An 18829-nucleotide genomic window follows, 5' to 3' on the forward strand; every position below is an offset into this window, starting at 1 on the left:
TTTTTGCTGTTTTACTTTTAAATACTTAATATATAAATTTAAAGAGATCATTGGATATGTACAATAAACTTTCATTTTGGATCAAATAATATAAGTTTGCATTTTCTGCAGTATTTTGTATTTATTTATGTAGACAGCTGTTTTATTATAAGCTCATATATTATGTATTATGCTTTTTGTTGCCCGTTTTTCTTTTGTATTTCACATTTTATGGCTTAAAATAATGTTTATGAGTGGAAAACATGTCTTTTTTCTGTGTAACACAATTGTTAATGTAGAGAATGCATTGATTGGTGTAAAACTGTTTCAATGAGGTTAAAAACAATAGCCGCTAGTTTTTAGTGAGACGGACTATTTGGGTGCTGAAAATATCAGAGTGGGACCAATAATGATGAATGCATTTAAGAACTCACAAGAGCCTGTCTGGGTGAAGGAGGACACTGTATCAAACGGTGCAATAGAATGTTTTGAGTTCTTGAGTAAGAGTACTTGGACTGAACTAAACATATGTGAATCAAAACACATTTCCAGGTGTCTTTTAATCATAATTGATTTAATGATAACACACTAGAACAAGGGGACAGACATTTTGAACAGTCTGGATCAGTTTTCCTAAATCATTGTCATAGACATTGTTTCACCAAAATGTGCCCATTAGGATAGTAAGACAAAGATACAGAGTGTGATGACAGGGCAAAAAGTACCAGGAAGGGAAAAGGACAGCAGAATCGTACTTACAGTCCAGGATTTCCTGCTATTCTCTCGGCATTCACGTCTGTTTAACTAGACCTAGAACTAACTGGAAAGCTTCTGTCCTTACATTACCAGGGCCAATAGTTGCACAAGGAATATGCTCATTTATAGTCACTTTTACTGCTATCCAATGTAATTTGCACTCATATATACTATGTTGGGTTTCCATGCTTTGTAGGGACATCACACTGATTTACACTCATTTCCTGGTAACCTAACCTTACCCACAATTACTATTTGCCTAACCTTACACAAACCCTAACCTTAACCAATTGTTGTTTTTTTACTTACTTAGTAAAACTAAACCATGTAGTTGAATAACAAAAGATGAAGTTACTGTGTACGCTGTCTTCAGTCCCCACAATGTGAGGAACACCTGGCCACTCAAACACCCACACTCACTTTTTTGATGGAAACCAATTACAAGTAATATAAAAGGCATACAAATGTTATTAAGTTAATGTATTATTAATTTACATATTTATCTAGAAAAAAAAAACAGGTTTGTTACGTACAATATATAACATAACGTTTTATGAGAGAGGACACACATCTCGCAAAATATCTGATTCATCAGGTTTTTGTGAATTTGGACTTTTCCAGGAAACAGGAGGAAGAGCAGCAGCAGAAGGAGGTGGAGGCTGTGATGTTAAAAGAGAGAGTCGTCCATTGGGCTCACACTGGGACACAAGTATGGAGTCGGCTCTGAGGGCTCTACTGCTGCTGCTCAACCTCATGTTTATGAACCATGGAGTTTCAGCTGCAAATACACAGGTAAAGAAATTCTATCGATTCTGAAGAAACAACTTAATGTACATGTTATCTGTGCTGTGCACAATGTTTCTATTGTTTTTTAAATGTTATCAACATTATGCTCAAATACATAGAAGGCACTGTTAATTCAACTTATTGCAACGAATGAGACACACAATGCTCCCATGTATGTGTTTATGCTGTATATACTGACATTTGCAAATGAATGCAAATGATTAGCATTTACATTTATAACCTAGAACATTTTTATAAACTCACTTTTTAGTACAATGAACAATATTTTTAAAAATTATTTTGGATTATTATTTCAAATTCGGTTGGTGCCAGTTCTTTTCCTTGGTAAACGTGTGTGTGTGTGTGTGTGTGTGTGAATGTGGGTAAATGTGTGTTTCCGGGGTGGATCAGATGAAACTATTATGCACTTCCTGTTTATGTCCTAGTACAGACTGGGAAAATACCATGCCAAGTTATTTGTTTAATGGTGTTCATTGTTTCAACTTGATATTTGAAGTTTTTTGTTTGTTTGTTTGTTTTCTATTTACTGTGAAATCCAAATTGACTTTTACCCGTCACTTTTTGTAGAACTTCTGCTCCAACTCGACGGTCCTGCGCACTCGGACGGCCTGTCACTCCTGTAGCATCAGCATGTTGATTCCTTGTCCTCAAGGATACAAAATAACACCTGGAACCATTTCAAAAGATTGCAAGTACGAAGAGTCACTTCTGACAGCATGCAGAGAGAAAACCTGTAATAACTAATTGTACTAATTGTACTAATCTCTGACATGTGTGCAGGTATAACATTAGAACAAGCTCCTTGAAATTAGCCATCAGTGGCTGTTCCTTTGAGTGTTACAGAGCGGCGGAGACAAAGTTGTGCTGTCCGGGCTTCTGGGGTCCAGACTGCATGGGTGAGCACTGAAATACTACTAGCCGTGTTGTTTGTTTGTTGTTTTTTAATGGTTTTCTTAATCATGAAAAAGTTTGTTGCATAAAGGTGTATGTAGGTGCTTAAGAAGAGACAATCTTCCAGTTTCCTTATGTAGACCCCTTTTTAGGGGTGTTTTAACCCAGTGTCCTACAGGAAGCAAACCTTCCTTCCTGGCTGCAGACACCTCACTCAGCAGAATAGGAAAGTGCTGATGTCTCTGATTGTCCCAAAGGTGCAGGCCCCTTTGGGTCACTCAGAGTGCCAGATCCAGGTAATGAAGACATCTCATGAACTGAAAAACACACAATATACAAGTTCAGACATAAATGTAGGACTGTAGACTAGAAAAGAGTCCGTGTGTTTCCTTGCACTAAACCAAACCAGTCACTTTTGCTGACCATTTCCTCTGTGTGTTTCAGAGTGTCCAGAAGAAGCCAGCCGACCCTGCAGCAACAATGGCATCTGCTCTGATGGACTCGGCGGAAATGGCACCTGCATCTGCAAAGTACCAACACGCCCCTCACAAAATCAAATTCACCTGGATGAACAGTAAACTTACTGAACTTTGGTTACAGGAGGGCTATGCAGGGACAGCATGTGAGGACTGTGCGACCGGTCGTTACGGTCCTACTTGCAGTTCAGGTACTCCAAATTCCTCAATAGTATTTCCCAACACGAACATACTATACATTAGAATAATTTATTCTAAATTATTGTAATTGGCTTGGCAGTACAATCTATACACATTTATACACATTCAATCTATACACATTCAGACGCAAGTACACCATGTTTGGCTTTGAAGCACAAACTTTTGCATTTGTAGATGAATGCTTTACCACTGAGCCATTAAATGTTTCATTAGTTTAGAGCTGCAGTGGTGAGTTATTCTTACTGACTTAAACTAATTTGTTTTTCAGTGTGCTCTTGTGTCCATGGTCTGTGTGACACTGGTATGAGAGGATCTGGAAACTGTCTATGTTTCTCTGGATACAAAGGACCAAATTGTGACCAAGGTACCCAAGGAAACCACTATAATAAAATAAAACACTTTACCATATCTTTATAATTGCTACACATGAATTAGCCTTAATAAAGCATGAACAAATAATTTATTAACAATGATTCAAGCATAATAAAAACTGAATTAAGGTGGGATAAAACAGAGTAAGGGTTAGGGTATTAGTTAAGTACTTACTATGCCTGAATAAAAAAAAAAAAAAAATTCATTATGAATTAAGTCAGTTTGTTCTTTATTAAGGCTAATTTAAATGTAGTAATTATAATATGTTACTAAACTTGCAAACATATTGCATACACAAGAAACTAGTAAGATTTGGGAAAGGTTAACAAACGTTTGGTTCATTTTTAGAGCTGCCAGAATGTTCGGCCCTGAATTGTGGGCAGAGCGCTCGTTGCATAGAAGAGGCTGGGACGGGGCAGCTGGTGTGTCAGTGTCTACCTGGATACCGACGGGACAGTGCTAACTCGGAATGCATTTGTGAGTTCAATCTTTTTTTGTTTTAAATTGTATTTATGTACAACTGACCTAAAAAGAAATCACCAACACAAATAAGTATTAAGTATTTGATGAAATTGGTTCGATTAGCATACTGATTGACAGTCAAATTTTTGTTTGAAAAATGTAAAAAAAAAAAATAAATAAATAAAAACAATTTAATATAGTATTTTAAATAATGAATACCAAATAAATTGCATCTGGTTTTGTTATTATGACAACTCAAATTCAGTCAAGCAGGTGTAACAAAGCAAATATAACTCCCTCATCACCGCTCCTACCACTGTATAGATGCAGTTTACATGATGCTGCTCTGTCTGTGTCCTCAGCCATCAATCCTTGTGACTTGAAGCCTTGTCATGCCCATGCCACCTGCCTCCACACTGGCCCAAACCTGCACCTATGCTCCTGTATCCAGGGCTACAGTGGAGATGGGCGTGTCTGTATGGCAGTTAACCCATGCCAAAGCAACCAGGGAGGCTGTGTCACAAACTCCACTCAGTGTGTTTATGACGGACCCGGCAAGGTAAGAGGGAACTGGAAAGTGACTTACTTTCTTAGAGATGTTCTAATATGGACATCATTAAACTCTTTATGCTGTAGTTTCACTGTGAGTGTCTTCCGGGCTTTGAAAACCTGGTTGAGGGCCGCTGCAGCGTCAAAGATCATTGCCGACCAGATTCATGTGACAAAAATGCCATGTGCTCCACTGCTGGACCTGGAAGGGTTGAGTATGTTGCTCTTAGAATTGTTATTGATTGAAGCTTAAATATTGTGTGAGATATAATATTGAGACATATTTTTGGTTCGTTCAGATGCACTTGCCTCCCGGGGTACATTGGTAGTGGTAAAGTTTGCTATGGAAATATTGTCCAGCGCCTGAAAGAGCTAAACACTGCACCTGGTGGAAAGTGGCTTGGACAGCTGAGCAATGCACTGACTCTTTTTGGTAGTACCATAACACTGAAACTCTCAATTTTGAGTATTTACTTATATTCTTTTTATACATTTTCTTTTCTGTAGACTCTCTATTGTGGCCTTTGGAGAACCTGGGTCCTTTCACTATTTTTTTGCCCGTCAATAAAGGTTTCAAAGGAGACTTGGTGAGGGTTTTATTAAGACAATTGTTACAATTCATTCGTTCAGCTTTTTGTTATAAGTCACAATGTTCTTGCACCTTTTCCTGCAGGTAAAATCTCTCACACGAGACATCACCAAATCTAAAAACTTATGCAAGATGCACCTGGTTGCTGGAATGATGCCACTGGACACTTTGAAGAGGCATGACATCTTCTACACTCTGACAGGAAAGTCTGCTGAAACAGACACCTCTGATGGGGTAAGATGTGAAAACTGTTTTATTGTGGGTTTTTTTGGTTGTTTTTTTTAGAACTGTACCCAATAATATTGAATGTTTTTATTGATTTGTTGTTGTGCTCAGATAAAAATTCGTATTCATGGCAGCAGAAAGAAAGCTTCCATTTTAGAGTCAGATATTGTGGCTTCAAATGGCATGATTCATCTCATTAACAAAGTCATGGACAGTGTCTCACCTACTGTTGAGAGTGATCCACAGGTAAAGACATACTAAGCTTAGTGTATAGGTGCTTTTTATCACCAATTTAATTTAATGTCTGATTTTTACAGGAAAATCTGATGAAGATTATTTCAGACTACAACAAGTTTTCCAAATTCCAAGCTTTATTAGAAGTATGGAGAATAATTTCATAACCAGTATAAGTGGTAAACCACATAATAGTTGATAATTATAACCCTGTTTCAAAGTGATATTTCATTGTCTTTACCCACTGCTATTGACTACTATACAAAACGTAATAGTGCAATAATTATATTAATATTGCAATGTTAAACTACATCTTAATTGTATACATTTAATACTCATCTCTTTATAGTCTGTTGACCTGTGGTCTCTGATGGACACAGCTGGTCCACTCACTGTCTTTGCTCCTGTCAGCTCTGCATTTGATAACATGAGAAGTGGCCAGTTTGAGTACTTGACCAGCACAGAGGTAATATTGAATTTATTTATTTATTACCTTGAAATAAAAACATTCTCTTAAAATATTTCAATGTTTCAGGGTCGGACAAAATTGATTGAATTCCTGCGAAACCACATTGTTCAGTCCACTTCTGTTCGTACATTCAATTTGATCTCCTCTTGTATTTAATTGTGCCACTTTCAACTGATGATTAAACTTTGTTTTTGAAGCTCGAGATTTACAATGTTGTGTCGAGTCCCAGGATCACAACAATGGCCAATCAAATTCTAACAATTAATGTCACTGAAACTGTAAGTATTCTTTGTATTGTTGTGTATAAGAAAATGCTACATGCTGAAAAATTACACTGGGGCCTTATACTTTCACAGGATTAAGGTTTAAATGCTTTATTCCCTTTTCCCAGGGTCAGATTTTGATAAAGGGAGCTGCTGTTTTGGAAGCAGCGGTAGAAGCGAAGAACGGGCGGTTGTATGTGGTGGATGAAGTCTTAACTCCTCTCTCTATTGAACCAATACTTCCACACAGATGTGACACGACTGTGACCAAAGTTATCAAGGTTTGGAGCTTAATCTTTTAACCAACATTTTTATACATTATACCTGAATAGAAGGGGCAGTAACATGTGCGGTTTTATTTATCCAGGCTAACTGCACTAGTTGCTCGAAAATAAAAAACACTGTTTGTCCATCTGGAAATTTTACTGTAAGTTGTTATTGAGTATATTCCCACTTACATGGAGATGTAATGTTGAGCATGTTTATTTTGCTCTTTTGTTGCAAAGGGAGCCACATTTGGATGTGTTTACAATTTGAATATAGGCCTGCCTCCGGTCAGTTTTGCAGTCACTGGTTGTATGCCAATATGCAACCTCACCACCACGGTACATACTTTACATTGATGTTATTGCATGTCACTGTATTGAGTTGTTGTGTTTCTACAGACTGTACACTGTACTGAGTTGTGTTTCTACAGACTCTACACTGTATTTAATTGTTGTATTTCTACAGACTGCAGCCTGCTGCTCTGGGTTTTATGGCCGTGAATGCAGCCCCTGTCCTGGAGGATATAACTCTCCCTGCTCTGGACATGGACAGGTCTGTTTGACAATAACATATTACATCAATATTTCTGTGAAACACGGTTTGTCCTGAAGTGTTTTGTTCAGTGTTTTGATGGTCTATCTGGAAATGGTACATGTGTATGTGACCCAAACTTCAGAGGTTCTCGCTGTCAATACTGCTTCTCCTTTGATAAACATGGTCCAAACTGTGATAAAAGTAAGACAGATCAAAGCTTCACTACATTGGAAAAATGTCACACAGGGACTTTTTTCAGTTGCTTGCTTGTCTGTCTGTAGCCTGTCCTTGTATTCATGGACAGTGTGACAACCGCCCAGAGTCTGATGGCCGCTGTAAGCCAAACTCTTGTGCAAAGGGCTTCACAGGGCTGTTCTGTGAGCGGCAGACTGCTCCCTGCGGCATTAATGCACAGTTCTGTCACGCCCACGCTGACTGTGACTTCAGCCAGGGGAATGTCAGGTGAGTGGTCCTCATGTGCTGTAACTGCATTAGTGAGCAGCGTCTTCCATTGAGTTTCTATTGCTTTTGTTTTCTAGGTGTGTGTGTAAACCTGGATATGATGGTGACGGCATCACCTGTGTAGAGTCAGACCCCTGTGCTCCACCTTTGCGAGGAGGTTGCAGTGTCAATGTAAATATCTATCAACAAGCATAATATCAGTGAAGCTTGAAAGTTCATGTGACGTGATTTCTTCCCCTTCCTTTGGAGGCTAAATGCATAAAAACAGGTGTGGGAACTCGCACCTGTCAGTGTCTCAGTGGGTGGAGAGAAGACGGCGATGACTGTCAGCCAATCAACAACTGTGATTCTCCTGAGCGAGGAGGCTGCCACCCCAACGCCTCCTGCATCTATGTTGGCCCTGGACAGGTAAAACTTCCACTACAAATTATCACTACTATGTGTCTAAAAAGTGAATGAAATGTATGTTGCTCATGTCTGCTCTAATTTTGTTCATAGAGTGACTGTACATGTAAATCTGGATACAAAGGGAATGGACTTGACTGTGAGGCTGTTAACCCATGTGTGACGACCACTGGGGGCTGTCACTACCTTGTGAGTACCTTAATGCATGGTCACAGTTTGTTTTAGCCTATATTTGAATCATGTTCTTTTTCTTCTAGGCCAGCTGTCATCTTATATCCTCTGAGTGGAAGTGTGTGTGTGACGAACACTTCACTGGAGATGGACGCATCTGTTATGGGTCACTGGAGCATGTACGTCTTAATACAGATACAATAGTAACTGTACATATTTAGTAAATGCTATTTCTAGTAATAGACTTCAACATTTTAATCTGGAAAAAAGAAACATCTGACTGTAATTTATTCATTCATTTATTTCAGGAACTTTCCATCCTTCCAGGGGCATCGGGATTCTATACATGGATCACTGTGAGTTTATTTGTTGTGCTGTTAAGTTTTCATTGTAATGGTGAATCTGACTTGATAGATGTGATCCCGGGCTTCAGGTATCTGGCGTGTCTGTGTCTGAGTCTGACAATAATATCACACTTCTCGTCCCGTCTGCAAATGCTGTTGATAATTTGTCATTAGAGGATAGAAACTTTTGGATGACAAAGGGAAACCTGCCAAGCCTTATCAGGTTACAACATGAAGTTTGCATAGTTATGATAAGGTTCAAATTATATTTTATGTGGGTCTGATCTGTGTTTGACTCATTAGAAATCATATGATACCGGGGAACTTTCCGTTACACGCGTTCAACAATATGTCATCTGTCACTTCACAACTAAAGACTACTCTAAGTGTCTCAACGTCCAATGAGGTATGAGATGCCTTTTTTTTTCCTTTTCTTTTTTTTCCTACATTTTTCTTCCTTTACCATTTAAACTATCATTTCAGATGACAATTGTGGGTGGAGCTGCAATAACTGTGCCTAACTTAGCTGCCACCAATGGTTTGATTCATATTATTGATAAGGTAAATATAAAAATGCACTGTGTAAAATATCACAAAAATTGTGGTACTAAAGTTTAAATTAGTGTTTCTATCTATAGGTTTTGTTTCCAGACAGAAAGCTGAGTGAAGGCCTGTTGGCAACACTTGCTCTAAGGCCAGACTTGTCATTATTCAGATCATATCTTATTGTATGTACAAATATATTGGCCTCTCATCAAGTTATTTGTTAATTATTATTATAATTCTAACTTTCATTGTTATATTTTACAGGAGTATAACCTCACAGAACAAATTGAACAAGGCAATGAATTCACTATATTTGCTCCAACAGACACAGCTATCAATGCTTATCTCAAGAGCATGGCTGCAACTTCCTTGGTGCGTCACTCAGTTAGTAATCAATGTAATTTTAGTTGTCCAGCTTTATGCTTAAGTTCTTTTTAAATGCAGGATATAAACACAACTCGGTACCATGTGGTGCCAACTCAATATCTTTTGAAGACGGATCTACAAATGGGTGGCTATAAACCAACCATGCTGGGTCACCCCTTCCAACTCGGCATTTTCCCACGCGACGGAAAGGTCTGGTCATTATCAGTACCAAATGTGTGTCAACAATGCATTATTTAACTTATTTTCCTCTTCAGCTGTTCATTAATGACGCTTCTGTAAATTCTTCAAACATCTTAAGTGGAAGAGGAGTAATCCACACATTGATGTCTGTTCTGCAAATCAACAGAAATCGCTGTGACAAGACGGACTTTTTCCGGAAAATGGTAATTGTTGCACCTATTAAAAAAACATCCTGTGCTAAATATTTCTGATGAAAAACATGTTTGTTTGTTTTTGTTTTTTCTTTTTGTTTTTTTTATCCCCAGGGAAATTGTGATGACTGTTTTTTTCCAAGAAAACTCTGTCCAGATGGCTTCTTTCCAGATGTAAAATACTTTTGTGTAAAATATATTGCAAATATTTTGCATTTTGCTGTGTCAGTCATTTACAATTTAGAAATCTTTATTTTAATTAATTATTTTACATTAAGATTAAAAATTTACCTCTCATTTACTTTAGAAATCTCAAAAAAAGAAGAACTGTTTATTAAGTCGGCTACATGAAGAGAAACTTCTGCGGATGATTGGCTGCAAAGCGCTGTGCCTCAAGCCTACAACGGTATGTTTCCAGGTTATTTATAATATACTCCTTGCACTTGTGCAAAAGCCTTATTATATTTGTATAATTTTGAGGAAAATTGCAAAAATCAAGCAGTAAACAATAATGTATAGACAACTAAGTGGTATAATGAAAGATCGCTCAGTAGCGCCACCTCAAACATCGAGTTACATTGCATCTAGGGGGGGCCAAACCCAGAAAAATGCCACTGTAGACAAATAAAACTTAGCATCAAAAATAGGCCACCCCAGGACATGACAGAAAATTATATTAAACTCTACAGGAAGTCGGCCATATTGGCTCAAACTTGGGATCACTCATCGTAATCTTTTGACATCTTCAACAGCTTTCATCAAAAACACTTCAAAGTTGTCCATAAAAGACATAAAATGTTGGGCGTGTTTTTTTTTTTGTTTTTTTTAAGTAAGAAATCTATCTTTCACATTCATAATAACATGCAAATTAGGGCTCTATCTTTTAAGATAGCTCTATAGCGCCCCCTTCATCATAAAAGGCAATCTATTTGTTGTGGACTTGTGAATGACTTTACTGAGAGGCTCTTCATAATGAGGAGCAATGTGATGGTCCCATCGTTCTAAATTTTATAATTTGAGCGTAAAAAATGATTAAGTAAATTGCTCCCAGCCACCATGGGACGAAGCCCATGGTGGCTGGGTGGTTGAGCGCTCCCTTAGAGATAGGGTGAGGAGCTCAGTCACATGGGAGGAGTTCGGAGTAGAGCTGCTACACATCGAGAGGAGTCAGCTGAGGTGGCTCGGGCATCTGCTCAGGATGCCTCCTGGACACCTCCCTAGGCAGGTGTTCTGGTCATGTCCCACCAGGAGGAGGCCCCAGGGAAGACCCAGGACACGCTAGAGGGACTATGTCTCTCGGCTGGCCTGGGAACGCCTTGGGGTCCCACCAGAGGAGCTGGAGGACGTGTCTGGGGTGAGGGAAGTCTGGGACTCCCTGCTTAGACTGCTGCCCCCGCGACCCGGCCCCGGTTAAGCGGAAGAAAATGGATTGATGGATGGATAAATCGCTCCTGTGAGAACGGAAAAAAATGCTCAAAAGCTCTTGAAAATCAGCACAAAATTAGAGATCGAGTTAAATTTAATTTAACATATAGTATTTCGTAGACAAATTTGATAGAGACAGCCTTTATGAGATTCTGAACAAAAAAGCCAATGAAGACCACACCCTGTCTGCATGCTATGGCCATGCCTCAAAAAAGCCAATGAGAAGTGAAAAAAAAAAGTTTGTCATAATCCAATGAAATTTGGTGTGCGTATTCTTCATGTGATCCTGAGCAAAAAAATCAGTGGTGACCACACCCTATTTCCAATGTGAAGGTTGGAGATAGGATGGCCATTTTGAATCAAAATATACAGACGTCCGAAATCTAGACTTTATTCTTTAACAAACTTAGGGGTTTTATCCAACGTACTTCAAACTGGGGCAGTATCATCAGGACATATCTGGGATCTGGGAACAAGCTCTTAAAGAAGCTGCCATTCTGAAAGTATAAAAATCCCTGTAGCTTTTGCAAACATCATCATATTCAGAGAAACCCAATGTAGTGTCTGTGTGTTTTGATGAACCGCACAAAATGATATGTGGATTAAAATTCTATCTTTAAAATGGCTTTCCAGGGCCCCCTGCAAAGTTACAATGGGCCATAAACATTTATCTCCAATATGACACTGGACATATTCATGACATATTCATGTCAAACTCATGTTGATGCAGCTATCCAACAATTAACTGTCTCCTCTCAGGAACCGCAGTGCTGCCCTGGGTTCTTTGGGCAGAACTGTGAGGCCTGTCCTGGTCCGAAGGGTCAGCCCTGTTTTGGTAACGGGCAATGCTCTGATGGAATAAATGGGACGGGAGTGTGTGTTTGTGCCAAGCATTTCGATGGCACGGCCTGTGAAGTCTGTGAGAGAGGAAAATATGGCATCCACTGTGACCAAGGTACGGTTTATTTGTCTTTCACTTTAAACTATCATTATGTTACAATGCTAACTCTAGCAATCTATTTATGCAGAATGTCTATGTAAAAATGGACAATGTAATGAGGGCATAAAGGGAGACGGGACATGTGCCTGTGACGTTGGTTGGAGGGGGCTCTTTTGTGATGAAAGTATGAAAAATTATTAAAATGAAAACATAAGAAATGAGAACATTTGAATCAAATGAAAATGCTTACTCTTCATACTTTAAATCCTTTACAGAAATTGAATTTAAAAGTGAGGAGTTATGCGGCTCTGCTAAGTGTCACAGTAGTGCAAAGTAGGTTTCACCGTTCTCCCTGTCCATCTGAAAAAACATTACGATCAACCGTTTTAAAATTTCACTGTAAAATTCCATATTGCATTTCTTTTCTTCGTTACTAAGTTGTGTGATCAGACCATCTGGACCTCAGTGTCTGTGTGCTGCAGGCTTTGAGGGAAATGGGACTTCGTGTCAAGGTAACACCAAAATGCAGTGTAGTAAACAGGTAATAAACAAACTTTTAAATATGTTGCTGGTGATAATGTAATATGGTTTTGCTCAGCTAAAGATGCCTGTGCTGTTGATAATGGAGACTGCAGTCCTTATGCAATGTGCAAGAGGACTCGCCCTGGACAAAGGCAGTGTGTCTGTCAAACTGGCTACTCCGGAGATGGATTTGTGTGTGTTGGTATGAACTTCAACTTCATATTAAAATTAGAGCTGAAGAAATCTGAAATGCTAACAATCTTTTCTTTATTCCTAGAGATAAATCCCTGTCTGGAAGCCAATGGAGGCTGTAACGTTAATGCAGAGTGCATTCACGTTGGACCAAACAAAGTGAGCACCAGTAGTTTGTTATAAACAAAGTGTGCACAGGGTTGATTTAGATGTGTAACTGTGTGCTCTCTCACAGACGTCATGTGTTTGTCGCGAGGGTTATCAAGGCAATGGACAAAACTGTAAGATGACTGACTTGTGTCTAAAGGTGTGTTGTGCAATATTATGTTCAATATTTTGAATAACAAAGTAATTTATTAAATATTATTTGTCCTTATCAACATTCAAAAGAGAAATGGAGTAAAAGGAAGTTGTCACAGGTATGCAAGGTGCAATACAACTGCACCTAATGTCCGCACATGTACGTGTCTTATTAACTATGTTGGAGATGGTCAGACCTGCCGAGGAACTGTAGGACAAGTAAGTAGTTAAGAGCAAGTTGTTGTTTTTTTTTGTTTTTTTTGTTGTTGTTTTTTTTTACCTTAATTAGAATTAATACCACAACTCTTCCTGCAGGAAATCCTGTCTCATAAGCACACAGACTTTTACTTCAGCCTGGGGGTTAGTAATTTACAGAAATCTCATGTATCTGCTGAAACATTGCACACTTATTGTGATATTCTTTTAGATAGTTGAGATCTCTCTTAAAGGTCGAGGCCCCTTCACTGTGTTCGTACCAAACAAAGAAGCTCTTCGCAAAACCACGAAGGTAATGAGAGTACCACTCATCACATATAACTTTATCATGCAGTCCTCTTGCAGTCAAAACGGCTTTGTTTTACAGATTAAAACTATGATATCAGTCAAGAATAAAGAAAAGATTGGGACATTTTTGCGCAGCCACATTGTCATGTGTCACACACTTCTGCCTTCTTACTTCCACCAACCACGAAACCTCACTACACTGTCTGGCCACGTCCTAAAGACACGATCATCACAAGTAATTTCTAATTATCAATTAGTAGTGCTTTTATGATTTAAAGACTTTCATCAATTTTCAAGTGACATATTATTTGCATTTACCTTTTTCAGGGAAATATCTTCATAAATGAAGCCAACCTGACCTATAGTGATGGCATCAGTGTGAATGGTATCTTCCATGAGGTTGACAATATTTTATTTTCACCAAATGATGACCAATTGAAAGAGCTGAGTGAGAATGTAAAATGTTTATTTTTCAAGCAAATGTCAACTTTTTTTATTTTAGTTAAATAAACATATTCCTTTTTCCTCTCACAGCTAAATCTCACTGATGTTGCTGAGCGAAATGGTTACCAAACCTTTGCCAAACTACTAGTGGTAAGACACTTGTTGTATTTGAACTAGTCTCTCTCAGCTTTGATTTTGTGCCCGTATGTTTTAGGACACAGGGGTGATAGCATTGCTGCTTGAAGAGTTAAACCAGCCTCTTACCATCTTCATGCCATCTGATGCAGCAATGGCCTCTCTGCCCCAAGAGCAAAAGGACTTCCTGTATCACCCACAGAACCGTGCCCAGCTGCAGGAATATCTAAAGTACCACATTTTACACAACCAAAAGGTTTGCATGTTTTTATAGGTCTTTGTAGTGTTTATTTTTTGGATATTAATTACATATTCTGTACCGTTATTTATCTGTACAGATTTATGCTGAAGGCTTGGTTCATCTGGATGTTCCTCGAACGCTCCAGGGTTCATCACTCTCTTTTAGCTGTGGAGGTTCAGATGCTATTGTGAGTGCATTAAATAATTATGTCCTGCTGGTATGATCCATAGTAAATTTAAATCTGTCAACTGGACAAAAAGTTGTAGGAGTGCAGATGTTTCGCTGCTCATTCAAGCTGCTACTGCAGTTCTGGTCAAGCATTACTAATCTTAATGAATTGGAATCACACAGCACCTTTCAAGACACCCAAAAGGCTTTGCATTATTCATTTACTTCAGACTTTAGTGGTGAGCTACTATTGTAGCCACAGCTGCCCTGGGGCCCCTGAAAGCAAGGTTGGTGATCTGTACCACTGTCTCCTCCAACCACAAACAACATTCACAAAGCATCTTGCCTAAAGACACACCGTTATATACACTAAAACCACTGCTGTCTTAATACAGCACCTGTAATTCCCAGTGGTCTCCCATCAAAGTCTCCCATTACAATCCTGCTTGGTATATAGTTGCAACAGCTAAAGCAGTGTGAAGAAATGCATGTGATTTTAATAACATGTGTCTAACCAGGGAGAGGTGTTTGTGAATCAAAAGTGTCGGATCCTTCAAAGACATCTCATGTTTAATGCCGGTGTGGCCTATGGGATTGACTGTCTACTGACTCCACCGAGCCTTGGGGGGCGCTGTGACAAGCAGGACACATTTGACCACACAGTGAGTTGTATATGTTCATGAAGGTAATAACTGAAAGAGCACAGTGATCTTATGTTGTTTTTTTTTGTCTGTGCCAGACAAACTGTGGCCTATGCTCATCATGGTCTACTCGTTGTCCAAAAGGTTCAATAGTTAAGGTCAGTATCCACATATACAGTTTTCTTTAAATAATATAATATTTTTTAACTATTTATTTCAATGTATTTATTCTTTCAGGAGACACAAAAATGTGACCTTCCAACACATTTTGTCACAAAGAATTCTGGCTGTCGCTCTGTCTGCACCATTATTTACTGGATGCCAAAGTGTTGCACTGGTTACTTCGGACGAGACTGTCTAGGTACACATATTGACTAAAATAAGGACACAGTTTTTATTATGTATTATATACTTGTTTCTGTGCCCAGCTTGTCCAGGTGGTGTAGGTTCCATTTGCAGTAATCGCGGTAAATGTGATGATGGGCACCTGGGTAATGGCACCTGCACATGTGGCCCAGGTTTTGATGGTGTTGCATGTGAGCTGTGCCGCAAAGGTTTCTATGGACCCACCTGCAAAGGTAAGCTCTTATTGTCCGTCAGTGCTTTTGCAGCAGATCTGATTAAGTTGTTGCTCACTAGGGGGTCTACTTTGTGTTGAAACATTTAGTGTGTAACTGTACTGAACATGGAACCTGTGATGATGGCCTTAAGGGAACGGGCTTATGTTTCTGTGAGGAGGGCTGGACTGGAGAACGCTGTGAGACACAACTTGGTATGACAGAGACATCTGGCATTAGAAAATAAAATTATACTTTATAGTATGTAGTTATTCATCTTAATTATGAACTCTGTGTTGTTATTTTTATCTTTCTTCAGCTGAGGTGTATACCTGTTCTCCACCATGTTCTCCCAAAGCCGTCTGTCAACAGAACAACTCATGCGTTTGCCGGCTGTTTCATGAAGGAGATGGATATACATGTACAAGTGAGTACAAATAAGCACAACAGATGTTTTAGACTCTATTATCTAGAACAGGAAAAATGTGCACTCAAAAAAACTATTATCTCCAACAGTTGTGGACATGTGTCAGATCTGGAATGGAGGTTGTGATCAAACAGCAAAGTGCTCTCAGAAAGGAGGCAAAGTGAGCTGCACCTGTCCAAAAGGATATTCAGGTGATGGTTACTTCTGCCAGCCTATTGACCCCTGTGCTGCAGAGGACAATGGTAAATGCCATGAACATGCCATCTGCACCATGACTGCACCGGTGAGACATACACCAGTACAATCCCACCCTTATCTCAAAGATACACCGGAACTATTTATTTTCTTTGTCAACCAAACATCAGGGAAAGATGAGATGCAATTGTAAAAACAACTATATTGGAGATGGAAAAACATGTGAGGTTAAGCAGCTGCCCATCAGTCGATGTCTACAAAATAATGGACAGTGTCACCAGAATGCCAAATGCACTGATCTTCACTTTGAAGGTATGGTTCACATCGATCATTTTTCCTCCATATGTGTACATAATGTTTGTACATGTTTACATAATATAAATGTTGTTTTAGATACAATGCTTGGTGTTTTTCACCTCCGCTCAGCTAAAGGTCAGTACAAATTAAACTACACACAAGCCCAACAGGCCTGTGGTGCAGAAGGGGCACGTCTGGCAACCTACAATCAGTTGTCATATGCTCAGCAGGTGGGACTATAGACTGTATTTCTCAGCACGAAAATACACTTGAGATCAATAATGTGTTATGTTATAAAGGGTGGGCTGAACATGTGTGCTGCTGGCTGGCTAGATCAGGCCAGAGTGGCTTACCCTACCACCTACTCTAGCCCCAACTGTGGCTTTGGACATGTGGGCATTGTGGACTACGGAGTACGCAAAGATCTGGGTGAAACCTGGGACACCTTCTGCTACAGAATTAAGGGTAAAAAACAACCCTAGGCTGGATGATAGTTTTCTTTCTTTGTGATACCAATATTTCTAAATGACTGTTTTAGAGGTAAAATGCGAGTGTGAAGTGGGTTACATTGGAGATGGGTTCAGCTGCATAGGAACACTGCTCCAGGTTCTCAGATCTACTCCGCAATTCTCCAATTTTCTCTCAGTGAGTCACCTCCTTGATGTTGTGCAATGTATAACATGTATATTTCATCCATCTTACAATATGAGGTAACTAATGTTATTGTTGTTTAATGTTTACAGCAAATCCTCAATTACTCGCAGGTTTCCTCTTTGGGCAAAAAGTTTGTCATGCGCCTCAATAACTATACAATGCAGTCCACTCTGTTTGTGCCAGATAACAGTGGGCTGGCCGATAACCAGGTCAGTCCAAGTCCTTTGCACTGTTGTGAGAGACTTTGCCATCTTTAATCAGTACATGTTCATGCAGACTCTAACCCAACAAGATATTGAGTTCCACCTTTTGGAGGGGAGTGTCGTGTCTTTGAACCAGTTGTCAAATGGCACTCGGATCAGAAACCGATTAGGGAGCCTCACTGTTCTAGGTATCAGAGATCTGCAGAACCCGTCCTCTCTGGTCAGTCAATAGCAAGATTCAATACTGTTCTAATGAGAATAATATCTCCACATTTTCAAAATGTTTTATTGGTGTTTTTCCTCCTTAGTCATCACGGTACATCAATGACCGTTTCGTCATCAGTGCTGACATTTTAGCTTCAAACGGGATCATTCATGTCCTTCAAGGACCCCTGAAGGCCCCACCTCCTCAACCAGAGGTAGTATTTAATACTTGGTAGATTAATATAACATAAGCCTACCATTAGGTATTTGAAACTTAGCATGAAGTTTACCCCTTTTTTTGGTTTAACAGATGCGTGTAGCTCACAAGGCAGGACTGGGGGTTGGTGTGGTGCTGCTGATCACTCTTGTGGCAGGAGTTGCTTTTGTTGGTATACACTTTTACAAACAAAATGCCAAACCATTCAGATTTCACTATTTTAAGGTATTGAATCTTTTTCTGTTTTTTTTTTTTTTTTTTTTTGTGTGTGTGGTTTTGGTCTAATAGGTAAATTATATTAACGTTGAATGACATATGTTTATGATAGGAGGAAGATACCGAGGAGGATACTTCAGCAGATGTAAGCTGTCGCAACATCACTAACCCCGTTTACGATTCTGATCCACAACTGGAGTCAACACCACCAAACACATCAGACCACCAAGTAAGTAAATCTTTCAAGACATGCCTAATTTAACATATTCATTTTTTTTTTAGTATTGTTAATGTATTTACAGGTTGTTGACCAAAATGGGGAAACCAATGGAGCCTCATTTGACCTTCTTCAGGACAGTTGAGACATTGCTGTTACTTAGGAAAGTTTCTATCACATCCCTGTTACCTCAGCTGATTCAGAATTACAACTGAACTAACAAGTCAATTGAAATGACTCCATTCAAGACTAGTCAGTTTTACTTTTTGAATCTGCCTTATGTTTTGTGAGTGGTTTATCTTAATGTACTAGAACGTTTTTAATGTACATAAAACAAATGGATGGACAAGTTCTCTTTCTTGTGTTGTAT

The 18829-nt window shown here is 39.1% G+C and overlaps 1 protein-coding gene across 1 annotated transcript; it reads left to right on the forward strand.

Annotated features, from left to right (window-relative positions):
- The first annotated feature begins 1447 nt into the window (after positions 1-1447).
- stab2 (stabilin 2) lies at positions 1448-18811 on the forward strand. Its single transcript, XM_055231657.1, has 69 exons — positions 1448-1527; positions 2110-2234; positions 2323-2438; positions 2878-2963; positions 3034-3100; positions 3379-3474; positions 3831-3959; positions 4307-4503; positions 4581-4708; positions 4793-4926; positions 5001-5080; positions 5167-5316; positions 5419-5553; positions 5625-5687; positions 5891-6007; positions 6077-6130; positions 6208-6288; positions 6402-6554; positions 6641-6700; positions 6780-6878; positions 7006-7092; positions 7164-7275; positions 7356-7536; positions 7614-7707; positions 7786-7944; positions 8035-8130; positions 8199-8291; positions 8421-8468; positions 8546-8679; positions 8760-8862; positions 8940-9017; positions 9095-9184; positions 9267-9374; positions 9447-9578; positions 9644-9772; positions 9875-9934; positions 10068-10166; positions 11945-12140; positions 12214-12309; positions 12401-12458; positions 12564-12637; positions 12724-12849; positions 12925-12998; positions 13075-13146; positions 13230-13358; positions 13455-13499; positions 13567-13647; positions 13723-13878; positions 13971-14099; positions 14178-14237; positions 14302-14478; positions 14561-14650; positions 15150-15293; positions 15371-15430; positions 15510-15633; positions 15701-15850; positions 15940-16044; positions 16149-16256; positions 16346-16539; positions 16622-16763; positions 16845-16978; positions 17048-17213; positions 17287-17393; positions 17492-17611; positions 17679-17825; positions 17914-18024; positions 18120-18251; positions 18355-18471; positions 18545-18811. The coding sequence occupies exons 1-69, from the start codon at positions 1489-1491 to the stop codon at positions 18602-18604; spliced, it is 7596 nt and encodes a 2531-aa protein (XP_055087632.1). The 5' UTR covers positions 1448-1488; the 3' UTR covers positions 18605-18811.
- Positions 18812-18829: the final 18 nt, after the last annotated feature.

This window comes from Periophthalmus magnuspinnatus, chromosome 23 (assembly GCF_009829125.3).
Source record: "Periophthalmus magnuspinnatus isolate fPerMag1 chromosome 23, fPerMag1.2.pri, whole genome shotgun sequence".
Lineage (NCBI taxonomy): Eukaryota > Metazoa > Chordata > Actinopteri > Gobiiformes > Gobiidae > Periophthalmus > Periophthalmus magnuspinnatus.

Excerpts from the sequence above, each read along its gene's own strand:
- stab2 (XM_055231657.1), top strand. The coding sequence starts at position 1,489 with ATGTTTATGAACCATGGAGTTTCAGCTGCAAATACACAG. Across the intron at positions 17,214-17,286 it reads CTTCTGCTACAGAATTAAGG|AGGTAAAATGCGAGTGTGAA; the intron begins GTAAAAAACAAC and ends TGACTGTTTTAG. Across the intron at positions 17,826-17,913 it reads TGCAGAACCCGTCCTCTCTG|TCATCACGGTACATCAATGA; the intron begins GTCAGTCAATAG and ends TTTCCTCCTTAG.